The sequence below is a fragment of the Schistocerca americana genome, chromosome 4 (genome assembly GCF_021461395.2).
Source record: "Schistocerca americana isolate TAMUIC-IGC-003095 chromosome 4, iqSchAmer2.1, whole genome shotgun sequence".
NCBI lineage: Eukaryota > Metazoa > Arthropoda > Insecta > Orthoptera > Acrididae > Schistocerca > Schistocerca americana.
In genome coordinates, this window is record NC_060122.1 from 641,859,246 (window position 1) to 641,876,797 (window position 17,552).

At 45.0% G+C, this 17,552-nt stretch overlaps 1 protein-coding gene and 1 pseudogene across 1 annotated transcript in view; one reads left to right on the forward strand and one right to left on the reverse strand.

The window, feature by feature from the left end:
• LOC124613668 (kappa-type opioid receptor-like) overlaps window positions 1-16,419 on the reverse strand; it is a 519,922-nt gene extending 503,503 nt beyond the window's left edge. Inside the window, exon 1 of the mRNA XM_047142385.1 lies at window positions 16,017-16,419. Coding sequence (XP_046998341.1) covers window positions 16,017-16,419 — 403 coding nt within the window. The remainder of the gene's footprint in view (window positions 1-16,016) is intronic.
• Window positions 15,659-15,776, forward strand: LOC124614615 (annotated as a pseudogene).
• Window positions 16,420-17,552: the final 1,133 nt, after the last annotated feature.

Below are 17,552 nucleotides of genomic sequence, written 5' to 3' on the forward strand. Positions count from 1 at the left end.
GGGCAGTGCAACTAGCAGCTAAGAAAAGGAGCAAATGTGCATACCGCGTAGAGAAGAAAGATAGACGTCAAATAAGTGCTCCAAACCTGTTTGCTCCGAACATTCTGCTGTTGTCTGACGCTGCCCAAGTTTGCAATAAGAATAAAAGTCACCAGTAGAAGTATAAAAATTGTGTTTTTAAAATGTAAAGTTCAAATAAATAAAATTATTTTAAAAGTGTTTACACCTCAAAAGTCGTTCACATCATAAGCAGTTAAAATAGTGTCAGTTTATGTCAGTTCAAACAACATGGGTTTGAGAGCTCGACTGGTAGTCAAAGTTATACAGATTTTCGGGAAAGCACAACGTTAAATAACCTCAGGTTCTGATTATATGACCAGTCTTAGGAGACGAAATTTTAGGCACTGGTAACTGTCGTACAGCACTGCCTAGCGCCCATAACACAAAATTAACCAAGGACGTAAAATATGGGCCATGTTAGGCTACTCCGTATTGCTGTTATCTTGACGGGAGCTCACGAATATCGTTAAAACATACATCCTTGCACTAGCACAAATATTATTATTTTTTTAACGTCTCGTTACCTGAAAAGAGTGCGCGCAATATTGTTACGTGAAATATTTGCCACTGTACACACTGTACACTGTACACGAACGCTTGAAATACAATGGCTCACAGAGCAAAACGTACAGGATTCACAGGCGCATGGAACACGTGACTTCGCTCCCCGTATGTGAATTAACGATTCCTGCTGCAGCAAGGATACCTTGCCATAAAAATAATTACGTATAACTAGAACTTCTAACGGTTTCAACAAATCGTTAGACATAATTAGTAACACGTTTTTGAAAAAAAATGCAAAAACGTGATTTAATACAAGCTTCGTGCCCTTTATTTCCCGTGTCCGCCCCGATAGCTGTGTGGTCAGCGTGACAGATTGCTGTCCTACGGAACCGGGTTCGATTCCCGGCTGGATCGGGGATTTTCTCCGCTCAGGGACTGGTTGTCTGCTGTCTTCATCATCATTTCATCCGCATCCGGCGCGCAGGTCGCCCAATGTGGCATCGAATGTAATAAATAAGACCTGTACCAAGGCGGCTGGACTTACCCCGCAAGGGGCCTCCCGGCCAATGACGCCAAACGCTCATTTCCATTTCATTTCCCGTACAGCTATTCGTAATGTATACTGCGTACTATCTATACAGCTACAGCTAATTTCGACATATCTGTCACTATTTACTGACTTTGGGAAAGCATTTTCAAAATGAACACCTTTGTTAATTCTGACTCTAAGGTATCCCAGAATTCAGATGGAAGCCCATAGACAGACAGTCCGTCCAATCCATAAAGCCATCGCGACGTACTGTTCGCAAAAAAGGGTAAATAATTGGATACACAGAATTACAGACAACCATCACTGACGTCCGTGTGATAGCAATGGAGAGGGGGGTGGCGGTGGGGGGGGGGGGGGGGGGGGGAGACGAAAACCATATCCTAACTTCAAACAATGTGATGTTCTTTGGGGAAAATAAGCTTACGCTTCTTCTCTCCAAGAATCAACGTGGATTCAGGAAAAAACACTCGTGTGGAACATGGCTAGCTTTATTCACACACGACATCATGCAAACAGTATGTTGATGAGTATACAGATTCCGCTTTGCAACGTTTCCGACATACGTTAGACACTGTAAGGCGTCGTCGACCATTAAGCAAGTAAAGAGCACATGGAGTATCTTCGCAAATTTGTGACTTGCTCGATAAATATTTGCCTAATAGAACCCAGTACTTAATAATGGACGGTACATTTTCAACAGAAACGGAAACAACAGAGCGTGTGCTCAAAGGAGCCTAATAGCGCCTCTAATGTTCTCAATGTATGGGCTGATTCAGTAAAAGTGTTTGCCTCTGTCTCTTACTAACTAATAGACCACAGGAAAGTTTATTGCGGTGGCTCAACGTAAGAAATGTTACACTTTCTGCGGAACTATGAATATAGTTTCCTCTGGAATTTTCCGAGGAGTTACAGTAAAGATAGACCATTTTTTAAACGGAACAATGGTTGTTTATAACATTCACTGGACTCAGTGAAACCAGGTGTGTACAAATCAGTTTATATCACATTACTATCACGTTCAGTTCGGGAGCTATAACCGTTCGAAGTTTCAGGGGCGGATACCACACGCTCTACATAACACGTGACTGTGTGGTGATGGATTTTCTGGTGTTTGATTTAAATGAGGTGTTCAAATGTGTCTCAATGTTCCTGGATGCACAACTCAGTGCGTCTTGTAAAGGATCTGCGGACATCGCCGGTGTCATGGAGCGATATGCTTACTGAAACTCCCTGTATATAAACGATTTATCAGACAGTCACAGAAGCACTACAGAATCATTCTCCTGCGTTGCTTTTGTCTATAGGAAAGTGTCGGCCTTCGAAGGTCATACGGAAATGAACGAATATTCGGACAAAATTTCTACATGGTATGATGAACGGCACTCCATTTAAGTGCGAATATATGCAAGGTATTACACAAAAAAATGGTTCAAATGGCTCTGAGCACTATTGGACTTAACATCGGAGGTCATCAGTCCCCTAGAACTTAGAACTACTTAAGCCTAACTAACCTAATGACATCACACACATCCATGCCCGAGGCAGGATTCGAACGTGCTACCGTAGCAGTCGCGCGGTTCCGGACTGAAGCGCCTAGAACCGCTCGGCCACCGCGGCCGGCTATTACACAACAAAGAGAGTGAAAACATGGATATTACATCTATAGCTATCATCTGGAGCCAGTTAAGTCGTTTAAATATTTAGTAAAGCCGTACGAAATTGGTCGAACACGTAAGTTCATATTTAGGGATGGCGAATGAAAGATTTAAATTTTTTGCGACAGCTCTGGAGTATCACTCCAATATTTTTACGTCCTTGAGGATCTCCTTGCGGTGGATCTATAGATCGAAAAGTAAATCTAATATAATCTATCAGTAAAGGAAATACCGTAGAAGACACTAGCTGTAGCGGTTCGTTTCTCAAACGCATGTGAAAGAGCGTCTACTATCGTTTCTTGGCAAAGTTGGTGCTTAAATATCTAAAGTAAACGGCCAATTAAGGATGTTAATCGTATATTCCCAGAGCAGATAGTTACCCCTCTAAATTTTCCCGCACTACTAACTTCATCGTATGAAGTACGAAACTGGTAGCACATTAAATACAATAAGCAGTAATGTTGCGAATGAGAACAGGAGAGCTGCGTCGCAAGCCTAGACCAGTATAAAGGGCGCCAATAACTGCGGTCAGACTGTCGGGTACTGTGCAGCCCCGATCGTTTGGCCCCACTGCCTCGCACACTGCAATCTTCCGCTGCCTTTGGCTACAATAGGGGCTGATCGCCACTGGCTTAAGCTACGGAAGAGTCATGGGCGGCTCTTCCAGGTCATCGCCGCTTGTGTTGGCACTTAGAGCCAAATGGTCTGGACCTTCGTGAACGAAAATTTTGTACCTAGAGGCTATGAAACCAATAGGGTCCCGATGTTCTCCCTCATATTTTCTCAGTTTTCCTTAGTCCTTAATTGAGTTACGTGGCCTTTCGCGGTCCATCTCCACAGCCCATACGTCGACTTGCGAACAGATTCCATGAGGCAAGCCGTCTCGTCATTACTTTCCCTTGTGGTATAATACATAATTTTCCCTTGGGGTAAAACTCTCTGAAAGTGGGTAACAAGCTGCATTAGAGCAGTGTGCTGCATTCGGGTTGCTGTGTGTGTGTGTGTGTGTGTGTGTGTGTGTGTGTGTGTGTGTGTGTGTGCGTGAATGCATGTATGCGTGGGTGCGTGCGTGCGCTCCTGTGTGTTGTTTCAGTTAGTGCCAGAGTACTCTTTGTTCACAGCTAGCTGCTACCGTAAAAATTGCGAACATGGTTCTGGCAGTCCAACGATGTACTCTTTAGTAAAGTAAGTAATAAAACACGGCATTTGTTTTCCGTGAACACAATTATCTCATTATTGTGGTGGATGACAGTGGTAGCTCATCCCTTCCAAGGTACGGTCACTTCTCCTGCAAATAGGAGAGAGAAACCCACATTGCCTGTGAAAGGGATAAAATATTTCGTTGTTTTAGTTATGTGTGAATTAATTTCAGTTGAACCACATCTTCACCGTTAACAGTCAACCCCGCACCTCTCCTCTACTGCATAGTCTGACCAGTTCTAGAGTTTGTAGCACAGTGGAAGTCATTATAAGTATCAAGTGTACAACACGGCGGGTGTACCTCGAATCCAGAGACGCGTTGCTAGAATTATAACAGGTCAGTGCAACACATACAAAACCGTAACAGGGATTCATGGAGAACTTAAACAGTAAGACAACGGTTTTTCGAGGAAACCACGCAACAATCATGCGGCCACCGTCGAATATATCGGATACGAACCATGAAAGGAAGGTGAGAGACATCAGACCGACTACCTATGCATACTGACAATATGTCTTCCCTCGATCAACTGACGAATGGAATAGGGCACAAAATCAGTAATATATTTATGGAGTACCCTCTCCGTACAGATTATTACAGATTGTACTTGTAGGTCTAGTTGCTCACAAGGACAGGTAAATTACTCTTATACACTACCGGGCATTAAAATTGGTACACCACGAAGATAACGTGCTACGGACGTGAAATTTAACCAACAGAAAGACGATGCTGTGACATGCAAATGATTAGCTATTCAGAGCATTCACACAAGGTTGGCGCCGGTGCCGACACCTACAAAGTGCTGACATGAGGAAAGATTCCAACCGATTTCTCATACACAAACAGCAGTTGACCGGCGTTGCCTGGTGAAACGTTGTTGTGATGCCTCGTGTAAGGAGGAGAAATGCGTACCATCACATTTCCGACTTTGATAAAGGTCGGATTGTAGCCTATCGCGATTGCGGTTTATCGTATCGCGACATTGCTGCTCGCGTTAGTCGAGATCCAATGACTGTTAGCAGAATACGGAATCAGTGGGTTCAAGAGGGTAATAAGGAACGCCCTGCTGGATCCCAACGGCCTCATATCACTAGCAGTCGAGATGACACGCATCTTATCCACATGGCTGTAACGGATCGTGCAGCCACGTCTCGATCCCTGAGTAAAGAGATGGGGACGTTTGGAAGACAACAACCATCTGCACGATTAGTTCGACGAAGTTTGCAGCAGCATGGACTATCAGCTCGGAGACCATGGCTGCGGTTACCCTTGACGCTGCATCACAGACAGGAGCGCCTACGTCGGTGTACTCAACGACGAACCTGGGTGCACGAATGGCAAAACGTCATTTTTCGGATGAGTCCAGGTTCTGTTTACAGCATCATGATGGTCGCATCCTTGTTTGGCGACATCGCAGTGAACGCACATTGGAAGAGTGTATTCGTCATCGCCATACTGGCGTATCACCCGGCGTGATGGTATGGGGTGCCATTGGTTACATGTCTCGATCACCTCTTGTTCGCATTGACGGCACTCTCACCAACTGAAAACCTGTGGTCAATGGTGGCCGAGCAACTAGCTGGTCACAATACGCCTGTCACTACTCTTGATGAACGGTGGTATCGTGTTGAAGCTGCATGGGCAGCTGTACCTGTATACGCCATCCAAGCTCTGTTTGACTCAATGCGCAGGCGTATCAAGGCCGTTATTACGGCCAGAGGTGGTTGTTCTGTGTACTGATTTCACGGGATCTATGCACCCAAATTGCGTGGAAATGTAATCACATGTCAGTTCTAGTATAATATATTTGTTTATGATCTGCATTTCTTCTTGGTGTGGCAATATTAATGGCCAGTAGTGTATTTACGGAGTTCCCTCACTGTACAAATTCTTATGGATTGTACTTGTAGACGTAGTTGATCACATGGACAGGTAAATTACTGTTATGATACAACTCGCCAGACGCTAATCTCTCTCTCCGTCCGAACAGGCCTTGAAGGCCTAACTCTACCGTCCAACCGCCGTGTCATCCTCCACCGACAGTCGTCAATGATGCGGATATGGAGTGGCGTGTGGTCAGCATACCGCTCTCCTGGCCATCGTCAGCTTTCGTGAGCGGAGCCGATACTTCTCAGTCACGTAGCCAGCCAATTTGCCTCAGAAGGGCTGAGTGTTCCCCAGTTGCCAATAGCGCTCGGCAGACCGGACAGTCAACCATCCAAGTGCCAGACAAGCCCCACAGCACATAACTTCGGTGATCCGACGGGAACCGGTATTACCACCGCGGCTAGGTCGTTGGCACCAGAGGCTAACAGACGCAAAAATTTGTAGTTTTTAAAGCACACTCGACGGCAAAAAAGAAAGAGGAGGACATAGGTCGTCGAATTAACTGTTGTCCTCTCGTACAACCCCGACTGCAGTGAAGTACAGTAATTTCAGCCTACGGAGTTAGACTAGCAAAGTCCCAGCAAATCGTGGGCTTCCCGCGGACTTGAAATGAGTCACGACGGGCTCATGAATTACATTTAGAGCTGCTGGTAATGAAATCAGCGAAAGATGGAAGGGCGCCTAACGAGCGGGGAGCGGCGGTAATCTCTCTGGTGCGCAGCTGTGCTGTGCGGCCGCGAGGCCTGGACCCGGGCCAGGATTAAAGGCGCGACGGCACCAGGGGTCTGGCCAGCCCACTTCCTCTCCGCCCCCCCCCCCCCACCTTACATGCTTCCTCCACGTCCCTCCACAATCCACACTGACGTCATCCTCACAGGGCAGTTTACACCGATGGGACAGGTATCTTGGGATACCTCCTAATATCGTGTCGGACCTCCTTTGGCTCGGCATAGTGCAGCAACTATACATGGCATGGACGCAACAAGTCACTGTATCTTCCCTCCAGAAATACTGACCAATGCTGCCTCTCTACCCGCCCATGGTTATTTTGTAGTCATTCGGTTGTTCTACTTACGTTAGCTCTGAATGATTGCTCGATTTGTAATCTTTCTTTCTCATATCATTGTAATAAATATAATGATTCCAACGATTGAAATTATTTACCCAGTGCTTGATACTAAATTCCATGATATTAACTCCTAAGTCTAATACAGAGAGAGAAAGGCTATGTACGATTTCTACAGAAACCAGATGGCAGTTATCAGAGTAGGGGGACATGAAAGGGAAGCAGTGGTTGGGAAGGGAGTGAGACGGGGTTGTAGCCGCCTCTCCCCCCGCCTCCCCCTGTGAATTTAGCAAGCAGTAAAGGAAACAAAAGAAAAATTCGGAGTAGGTATTAAAATCCGTGGAGAAGAAATAAAAACTTTGATGTTCGCGGATGACATCGTAATTCTGTCAGAGACAGCAAAGGACTTGGAAGAGCAGTTCAACGGAATGGACAGTGTCTTGGAAGGAGGATATAAGATGAACATCAACAAAAGCAAAACGAGGATAATGGAATGTAGTCGAATTAAGTCGGGTGATGCTGAGGGAATTAGATTAGGAAATGAGACACTTAAAGTAGTAAAGGAGTTTTGCTATTTGGGGAGTAAAATAACTGATGATGATCGAAGTAGAGAGGATATCAAATGTACACTGGCAATGGCAAGGAAAGCGTTTCTGAAGAAAAAAAAATTGTTAACATCGAGTGTAGATTTAAGTGTCAGGAAGTCGTTTCTGAAAGTATTTGTATGGAGTGTAGCCATGTATGGAAGTGAAACCTGAACGATAAACGGTTTAGACAAGAAGAGAATAGAAGCTTTCTAAATGTGGTGCTACAGAAGAATGCTGAAGATTAGATGGGTAGATCACGTAACGAATGAGGAGGTACTGAAGAGAACTGGGGATAAGTGGAAATTGTGGCACAACCTGACTAAAAGAAGGGACAAGTTGGTAGGACACGTTGTGGATCACCAAGGGATCATAAATTTAGTATTGGAGAGAATAGTGGAGGGTAAAAATCGTAGAGGTAAACGAAGAGATGAATACACTAAGCAAATTCAGAAGGTTGAAGGTTGCGGTAGTTACTCGGAGATGAATAAGCTTGCACAGGATGGAGAGCTGCATCAAACCAGTCTCTGGACTGAAGACAACAACAACAACGAAAAAAGAACGTAGTTTGGTGTTTTTAGGGGACAATGAACATTTATCCATTTCTAGAGAAACTCAGAGTAGTATTACTAACTGATGTTGTTGTTCTACATCTAAATCCGTATCAAAGTCTTGATTGTGGAAAGGTTATCAGTCACCTCAGTTACCAGGTGTTCTGCGGTTTACCGAACTGTTCGGTATTTCTACCCCGTTTCCGATACCGAAGCATAAGTGGTTTGGTACTTGGTACTTTTAGAATTTCATTCATATAACGAATTTATTTATTTATTCGCAAAATTCAGTAGAATTAAACAATTTTATGGTCACTTTAAAAGTGGATATTTAATCACGTAAGAATGGTTGTTTCTTTGGGGCACAAGTCAACCAAGAAATGTTAAAACTAAATGAGGTTCAACGAAATAAGTTCAAAAATAAAGCTCTCGTAGACTACCAGAGAGTCTAATATTATCTTAAAAATTAGTTTGACTACGAAAAATCTCCTTTGAAAATTATCAGTTACATGGCTGCAGCAAAAATATATCCTACATATAAAAATATGTACAGGCATCAAAGATGGTCGATACTGAAAAATGCATACACTTTCGAACAACAAAAAAGTCAAGCTTCTATGAACACAAACTCACTTTCGTGGAAAACGTTTTTAAACGGAGAAGAAACTCTTAAGATAAGGAAACTCATAAAACACTTCATAGCGGTTCAGGGCAGCAATGCCTTTTTGGGAAGAGTCTTCAGTCGCATGAATCTTTCATTGTCCGATGTTAGAAACAAAATAAGTGTCGGTATAGTAGAAAAAAGTCCCTATGCTTTCGTTTTAAGCTGAAGTCGGCAAGCAACGTGCAACGTGTTTTACCAAAAACTGAAAGGAGACAAAAATTTTTGGAAGCTGTACTAGCAATTATAAATACAATATTTTACGTGTACTGTTCCATTGAGCTCAGAAAATCTTTCGCCAGTCAATGTTCGGTAATTTTGTGAATTAACCTGGCAACCGTACCAGTCATAAAGGTTAGGTCAGACTTCCTATTACGTTTAGAATATTGTATTGAGAATATTCTATACCATTCTACATCCATAGTGCTGCACAGGCACATTCAATATTCACAAAATAGTACAGTCATTTCGCAAGAACATTAACACAGTTACGCACAAAAGTTATACACCGAGAAAAACACATACACACAGACGTTGTACGTTAGAAGTTCAAAAACGAACTTTACACAATCATAAGTACAAACATAAAGGTTACAATTTATGAAGATTTATTTACTATCTGGGAAGCTGTAGCGCGACTGAGGTGTCGAAGACTCCTAGTAAATGGTCACTCCAGACTCATGAAAAGTCATAAAAGCTTGAAACAGGTTCGGCACACACCAAATCGACCTCTGGCTTTAAGAAAATTGGGATCAGCCTCTTTCTCACCCCTTCGAGTCTGCGAGTGCTCTCTCCCGGGTAAGACACAGCATTTCCATTTACTGACTTAATGGAAAACTGAACCTCTCAGCTACTCTCTGGAGTCGAGACCAAAGGGAGATGGCAGTCGACGACGTAATGAGTGGCATTTGTCGGTGTTTCACGTTTCTTCACCTCAGATTTCCCTAAATACGATAGGATGTATATGGCTGAACAGTTCGCGCTTCATCTTTTCCATTCTTATATCAGGCCAGCTTCTTGATGTGACAAAGAGAACTTAAAATTGAATTTTGTGAAACGTGTATATTAACATTACATGTTACACCTGGAAATCGAGAGATTCTTAGATAATAAGGAAATCGATCTTAGTATACATTCAAGAGGCCTCAGCATCTACGATGAAACAACACATGGTGCCAGATGGTAATCATTTGAGTCGTCATCAATATCAGTACCTCGCTTTTCTCAGTGGGCTGCAATCTCTAATAGTCCGTATAAAAGAGCTACAAAGGATGGTATACTACGTGCGTCAGTGAGTATTCAAGAATACAAACAAAACACACATGGGACAACACAACCGAGTAACTCAGAAATATTTTACTTATTAATGAAAGATCATTAAGGCGAGAGCACCCACACAACGCATTTGGGGCATAAATGAAGGTAAAGTTGTAGTGAATTGCGAAGTCATCCTGTACTAATGTACGGCCTTGCCTGTATGTACACGGGGAACAATTTCGACATAAGGATTCGTTAATTGTTTGAATGCAAAAAAAAGGTTCTTTAAATATGTTCAACTAACTTCTGCAACATTACATAACCGTTTAGAGCTTTAAAGAATACTCCTGTATAGTGCTTCCATTCTTTTGTCGGGCAAATAAACGTGTGTTTTAGCCCACGTAGTTGGCCGTAAGTATCTTCTAACAGTGCAAAAAGTAAGAAACTGCTACGTGGAAGCAAGTAAAAATAATGTTCCTATAAATTCGTCAAAATTAGATTATGAAGCTCCCTTCTACTAAGGAATTTCTGAAGATTTAACAAGTTAAACTTAGTATGCAGCGGCATTGCAGTGGATGTGTCATGCTCCATCTTTTGAAAGGACGGCACCGTTAGAAGAAAACAAAAGATTTTCTACAGGGTACCTGACGTTTTATGTGTAACAAGCTCCAGCATTGACAACGTACTAATTTCGGCCGTTTCACGGAGAGTCGAGGTAAAATTACTGTTTATAGCTGTATGGTCGAAACTATATCATTAGCCAGAAGTATCTGGAAGATGAACTACACAACACTCAAGAAATGTAGAAGGAGCATACAATTTTGTTGCTTTTAATTTTAGTATTTGATGGAAAAATGATTACTACTTTTACGTAGGTTTAGTATGGAGTAACTATAGCCGGCCGCGGTGGTCTAGCGGTTCTAGGCGCTCAGTCCGGAACCGCGCGACTGCTACGGTCGCAGGTTCGAATCCTGCCTCGGGCATGTATGTGTGTGATGTCCTTAGGTTAGTTAGGTTTAAGTAGTTGTAAATTCTAGGGGACTGATGACCATAGATGTTAAGTCCCATAGTGCTCAGAGCCATTTGAGTAGCTATATTCAATCTATTCTTGATCCAAAATGGATGTATTTTGCGGAAATGAGAGCAACTGCAATAAACTTAATTTACATTTCTGCAGTTACCACAAATAATTCGTATGATACTGACTGAAAATGCCAGACTGAAGTAAAACATTATAGTTAATGATTACAATTAATATACAGGGTGAATCACCTACAACTTTCTCTCCAAATACTGTGGAAATTTAAAGTTCTATTGATGTGCAGTTTTCACAATATGGACTGGCAGGAAGGGGCTCGTATTGTTAGCCAATAAACATAGTACTTAGAAAGAGCATTTTTGTGCAAATATATATTTTTAAAATAGTACTGTGCCTGATGAAATTAACAAACTAAAAGTAGGGTAAATTAGAAAGTCATTTGTTGCAGGATTCTAGTCCGAGTCGTTTACAAAATTTCTTATTTTGAAAAGTTTCCACACCGACGCTCGTTCGTACCATTCAACCTGCGTAGTTGCTAGGTACTATGTAGTGACGTTTGCTTACAGTGTGCTTGTGTGTTCGCTGAGTGCATTGCGGCTTGCTAGTTAGTGTGTGGCAGTACAAGCATTGGGTGTTGAGTGGACGATGTGATTTACCAATGCAGAAAAAGCCGTCATGCTCACGGCGTGTGAAAAGTGTAGGAGGAATGCTGTTCGTTCTTTTACGGTGTATGCGGCAAAATATCCCAATAGACATAAACCATCTCGTCAATTATTTATGGGCCTCTTCAATAAGTTACGTGAAAGTGGTGGTGTAATACCTGGACGAAGTAACAGAAGGAAAAATGGCTCTGAGCACTATGGGACTTAACATCTGAGGTCATCAGTCCCCTAGAACTTAGAACTACTTAAACCTAACTAACCCAAGGACATCACACACATCCATGTCCGAGGCAGGATTCAAACCTGCGACCGTAGCGGTCGCGCAGCTCCAGACTGTAGCGCCAGAACCGCTCGGCCACCCAGGCCGGCAACAGAAGGAAACAAGTGAGGACAGGAGAGAGGGAAATTAATGTTCCTGATGCTGATGCAGTTGATCCGCACATTGGCTCTCACGAGGAAGTAGCGTGAGTCAGGCAAGTGTCCTGCGCATTCTCCATCGACATGGGTTACATCCCTATCAAATCTTTCTCCATTAGGAACTGCATGAAAACGATTATGAAAATTGTTTTAATTTCTGTATATGGGCACTAAAAACAGGATACTCCAGACATATCATGTATCTTGTTTAGTGATGAAACCACACTTGGCATCATGGCCAGGTAAACCACCGAAACATGCACTCTTGGACTGATGATAATCCCAGTTGGCTCCGTCACGTGTAACGTCAGCGTGTGAACGTCTGGTGTGGGATAGTGAACCGTCAGTTCATGGGCCCGTTTTTCATAGACGGAACACTGAATGCCCACATCTATCGCAGCCTCCTGACAGACCATCTTCCATTAGTGCTAGAAGTCGTTCTGCTTCAGATTAGGAGCAACATGTGGTACCAACATGATGGCCGTCCAGCCCATAGAGCACGAAGTACTACAGCATGTCTTCACGAATTGTTTACAAATCGCTGGACTGGACCCAGAACACCTCTACCTTGGCCGGCCCGTCCCCTAGAATTTGACGCCTGTAGACTTTTACTGTGGGGAAAGCTGAAAGACCCTATCTGAAAGGACATACCAACTACACTCGATGATATGCAACGACGTATTACTGCAACGTCCCCGGATATCTCCGCTGAAATGCTAGCACGTGTGCAGCAGTCGTTCCATGCCAGATTGCAAGCGGGTGTTGCCGCTGCATGTGGTAATTTGAACAAAACTAGTGATGGTCAATCGTCTCGTTACTGGTCAGAATCCACGTAACTAGTGTACGTAGTTGTGTTGTTCTTTAGTGTTTGCTACCATAGGTATTATGCAAGTGTCGGTGAGAGAACTTTTCGAAATACGATGTCTCGTAAACGACTCGAACTAAAATCAAACAACAAACATCATTTACATTCTGAATTGCCTTAATTTTATTTTGTTAATGCAATACCCAATCTTCCATTGAAAAGAAGTGTATGTTTGCACAAAAAGTACACTTTCAAAGTTTTATTACAATATGTTGATTGGTTAACAAGACGGGTCGCACATCAACAGCGCTTTCAATTTCCGTAATATTTGTGGTACAGGTTTTAGGTGATTCACTGTGTAAATTAACATGGATAATAACAGACATAATAAATTCACACCCGCATAAATTAACTTCCAAATTGGGAGTAACGAAATACCCACTACCGAAAATAGCTGCCAATCGTAGGGCATAACAAATCATGCTTAACATAAAACAACTTCTACATGGAGCTATCAACTAAGAGTAGTATAAGTTTATGAAGACAGTGCACAGGCTCAGATTAATAATAATAGCACAGAAGCTCAACTGCGTCCATGTTGAAGGCAGAACCATGGTGGTCGTAGTGGGATTCGTGGAAAACATGAATCAGAATGGGTGAATTTAGAAATGAATTCTGCTCCGCCGCATAACAGTTCATTTCCTCACCTACTGTGCCTCGCACTATCTCGCCGGAGTATGAAGCCAAGCGTTAGAGAAAAGTGCCCGACTAGGAGGCTGGTCACGGTCACTCATCCATCCGGAATGACTAGTACGAGGAACGTCACAGCCGGATAGTTGGTTTTACCAACCTCAGCTCAGTGTCCTTCACCACCAGCCGTTCCTCCCCGACAGATGCATGGCTCACCGATTAAGCATGGAAGTGACAGTCTATCGGACGATGACACATTTTGACACTGCATGTTCCCAGCAGGCTTCCTTGGGTGCTACGTCTGCTTGTTCATTTCCCCATATTCCCAAGTGCACAGCAAGAATGCTCCCCACTTACCCTGATGCTGAAGACAGAACAGGTGGTATTGTATTAAATTGGATAATTTCCTCCACTAGGTTCTTTTACTACAGTGGCCGGAGGACAGTGAGGGAATGGGAGCAGATAATTTACTATTTGTCGTGAAGTCGCTTCGTCTACTACAGGGTGAAAAGTATTTAAACCGACAAACTCTGGGAGGTTGCAGGGAGCATAAAAAAAAATTCTGTCTAATGTCATTTTTTCCTATGAGGACTATTTAACCGGTGGAGGTCGTATTACGCTCGTCAGTTGTTAGACGCCGTATTACGATCCTCAGTTGTAGGCAACTGCTGTCCACCAGTGTAGTAGTGCATTGTCTCTTGTTTACTAATGGAGTGATACACCTGGAGTGAGTACACTGATATGGTTGTTGCATACTACGTAGGGCACCACAACGGACGAGCTGCACAGCGGGTTTGTCAACAACAATATCCTAATCGCTGTATCCTGCATCATACGACCTTTGTTGCTGTGTACCAACGTCTGCGTGAGACCGGGTCATTTAGCAGATTACCTGGACAGGAACGCCGTCGCACGGTATGAACGCTACAATTTGAGGAAGCTGTCTTGCAGCATGTGGAGCGGGAACCTTCAATCAGCATTCGTAAAATTGCACGTAACATGGGGACGAAACAGACGAATGTAAGAACAGTCGTTCGAGAGCAGTTGTTACGTCCATTTCACTTACAGCGTGCCCACAACCTGGAACCAGTTGATCATCCACCCAGAACAGAGTTTTCGCAGTGGCACCTGGAACAGTGTGATATGCATCCTACATTTCCATCCTCTGTATTGTTTAGCGATGAAGCAACATTCGGGCATGATGGAGTCTTCAACATTCACAATTCGCATGTTTGGACTGGGGATAACCCATATGCCACAGTTACTAGCGCTCATCAAGTGCGGTTCTTCGTTAATGAGTGGGTCGGTGTTTGTTGGGGACTGGTTAATTGGGCCGTATCTGCTACCTAGGCCACTAAATGGCAGGTACTATTACAATTTCCTCGCCAGAGCATTGCCAGAATTGCTGGAAGACGTCCCGCTCCCTACAAGCCAACGGATGTGGTTCCAACATGACGGGGCGCTGGCACTTTTCGGTCGTCGTGTGCGTCGATTCCTGGACCGACGGTTCCCAGAAACGTGGATTGGCAGAGGTGGTCCTGTACCATGGCCTGCTCGATCCCCAGATATGTCGCCTCTGGACTTTGTGTGGGGCTAGATGCGCAACCCTGTTTACGCAACTCCTGTTGCATCAGTAGAGGAACTGACATTGGGTTGTGTTAATGTGTTGTCTCTTGCTCATAAACAAAAAAATGCCGGCCGGTGGGGCCATGCGGTTGTAGGCGCTTCAGTCTGAAACTGCGTGACCGCTGCGGTCATAAGTCCGAAACCTGCCTCGGGCGTGGATGTGCGTGATGTCCTTAGGTTAGTTAGGTTTAAGTAGTTCTATGTTCTAGGGGACTGATGAACTCAGATGTTAAGTCTCATAGTGCTTAGAGCCATTTGAACCATAAAAAAATTGGAAAAAATGTTTGTTGGTTTAATTAATTTGCGACCAGAGAAATCTTCCTCTACCGTTTTAAATACTCCTCATAGGAAAAAAAGACATTAGGGAAAAATATTTGTTTTGATGTCCCCTACAACCTCCCAGAGTTTGTCTGTTTAAATACTTTTCACCCTGTATAGCTGTAGACAACGGCTTTGCCGCGGTGGATACACCGGTTCCCGTCAGATTACCGAAGTTAAGCGCTGTCGGGCGTGGCCGGCACTTCGATGGGCGACCATTCGGGCCGCCATGTGCTGTTGCCATTTTTCGGGGTGCACTCAGCCTCGTGATGCCAATTGAGGAGCTACTCAACCGACTAGTAACGGCTCCGGTCAAAGAAAACCATCATAACGACCGGGAGAGCGGTGTGCTGAGCACACGCCTCTCCTATCCGCATCCTCAGCTGAGGATGACAGGGCGGTCGGATGGTCCTGATGGGCCACTGTTGGCCCTACGATGGAGTGCTGTATAGCTGTGCAAAAGCGCTTTGCGGTCGTACTCACACATGGTCTCTCCGAGCAGCCAGACTTCCGGGCGCGAGTGGACCTCGACGAGGACGGTGGGCGTGCAGACGAGGAGCACGAGCAGGTCGGCGACGCTGAGGTTGACCAGGAAGATGTTGGTGGAGTTGCGCATGTCGCGGCTGCGCAGGATCACGGCCGGCACCATGGCGTTGCCCGCCACGCCGATGCTCATGATGATGACGCAGGCGACGGTGGAGGCGGTGCGGATGTAGGCGGGCACCTGCGGCACGTCGCCCACGTCGGGCGCGGCGGCGACGCTGCCGTTGGCGCCCGCCCCCGCAGACCAGGAGGTGGCGTTGAAGAAGCTGGCCGGCAGGAAGGGCGAGCCCACGGCCGCGCCCTCGGAGGCGTTGTGCAGCGTCGCGGACAGCGCGAGATTCATCAAAGGAGCCGCGCCCGGCCGGCCGCTGGCAGCTGGCCGCTGTTCTCAGCCCGTGGTCGCCACCGGCACGTTCTCACTGGCAGGCGGCGAAGCCGGCGTCCGCATCGCCGATACGGCTGACAGCAGTGCGTCACTGCGCTCTATCTCGCCGCTTGTCTCCTGCGACGCTGACACACCACTTTGTCTCTCGGCTTTTCGCCGCCTCACTATTCAACAGACGATAATCACTTAAAACGTTAGCATTCACTCTTTGGCACAATTCTGAGGTAAGGACTCTTCGCGGGTGACTTCTAATTACACCATTCGGAACTCAGTTTATCGCCAAAGCTGCCTGACATTACGCAGTCTCTTACGAATCCCGTTGCCACTCCCTAAGTTCGCACCTGCATCATGTAGCTGTCACAATCACTGACTAGATTTTTCGGTAAGCGTAAGCCCTTCTTACACCACTTGGACGTGAGATGGCAAACAGTGTGTTTGATAATCACTAAATAGGTGTTTTCGAGTGCTGAAAAGAGGATACGCAGGAGTTACCCTATAGGAGGAAAATTGATGAAGAAAACGACTAGAATCAATAAATGCCTACAGAGTCGTGGAGCAGCTACACGTATGTCCGCTAGCAACTTAAGTCATGGGTGCGGTTCACATCACAGCTGCGGCGAAAGACACCATTAAGTGAGTAGAGCGCAGAGGAACGTCGTAACAGTCACTCGCCACATGTCGAACGACAGTCACTCCGGCAGCGGGTTCATGACAGTGGGCACTCCGCAGTCGTGGAACAGACGGCAGCAACATACCACCACCGATGCTGTGGCAGTTCTGTGCTTCGGCACACGACAAGAACTGCTGCAGTCCTTACCTCGCAGATAATCCATGACTGCCACCCACAATCTGAAAGAAAGACCGTGTATTAGATTCCTGCAGCAATTAAGAGTTAAGCACACTGAAAAAAATATATAGTGACCCACAGGAGACAGTGTCCAAATTCCGAGTATAGTCTAGAAAATTCGTTCCATTCGGCGCCGCGCGGGATTGGCCGAGCGGTCTCAGGCGCTGCAGTCATGGACAGTGCGGCTGGTCCCAGCGGAGGTTGGAGTCCATCCTCGGGCATGGGTGTGTGTGTTTGTCCTTAG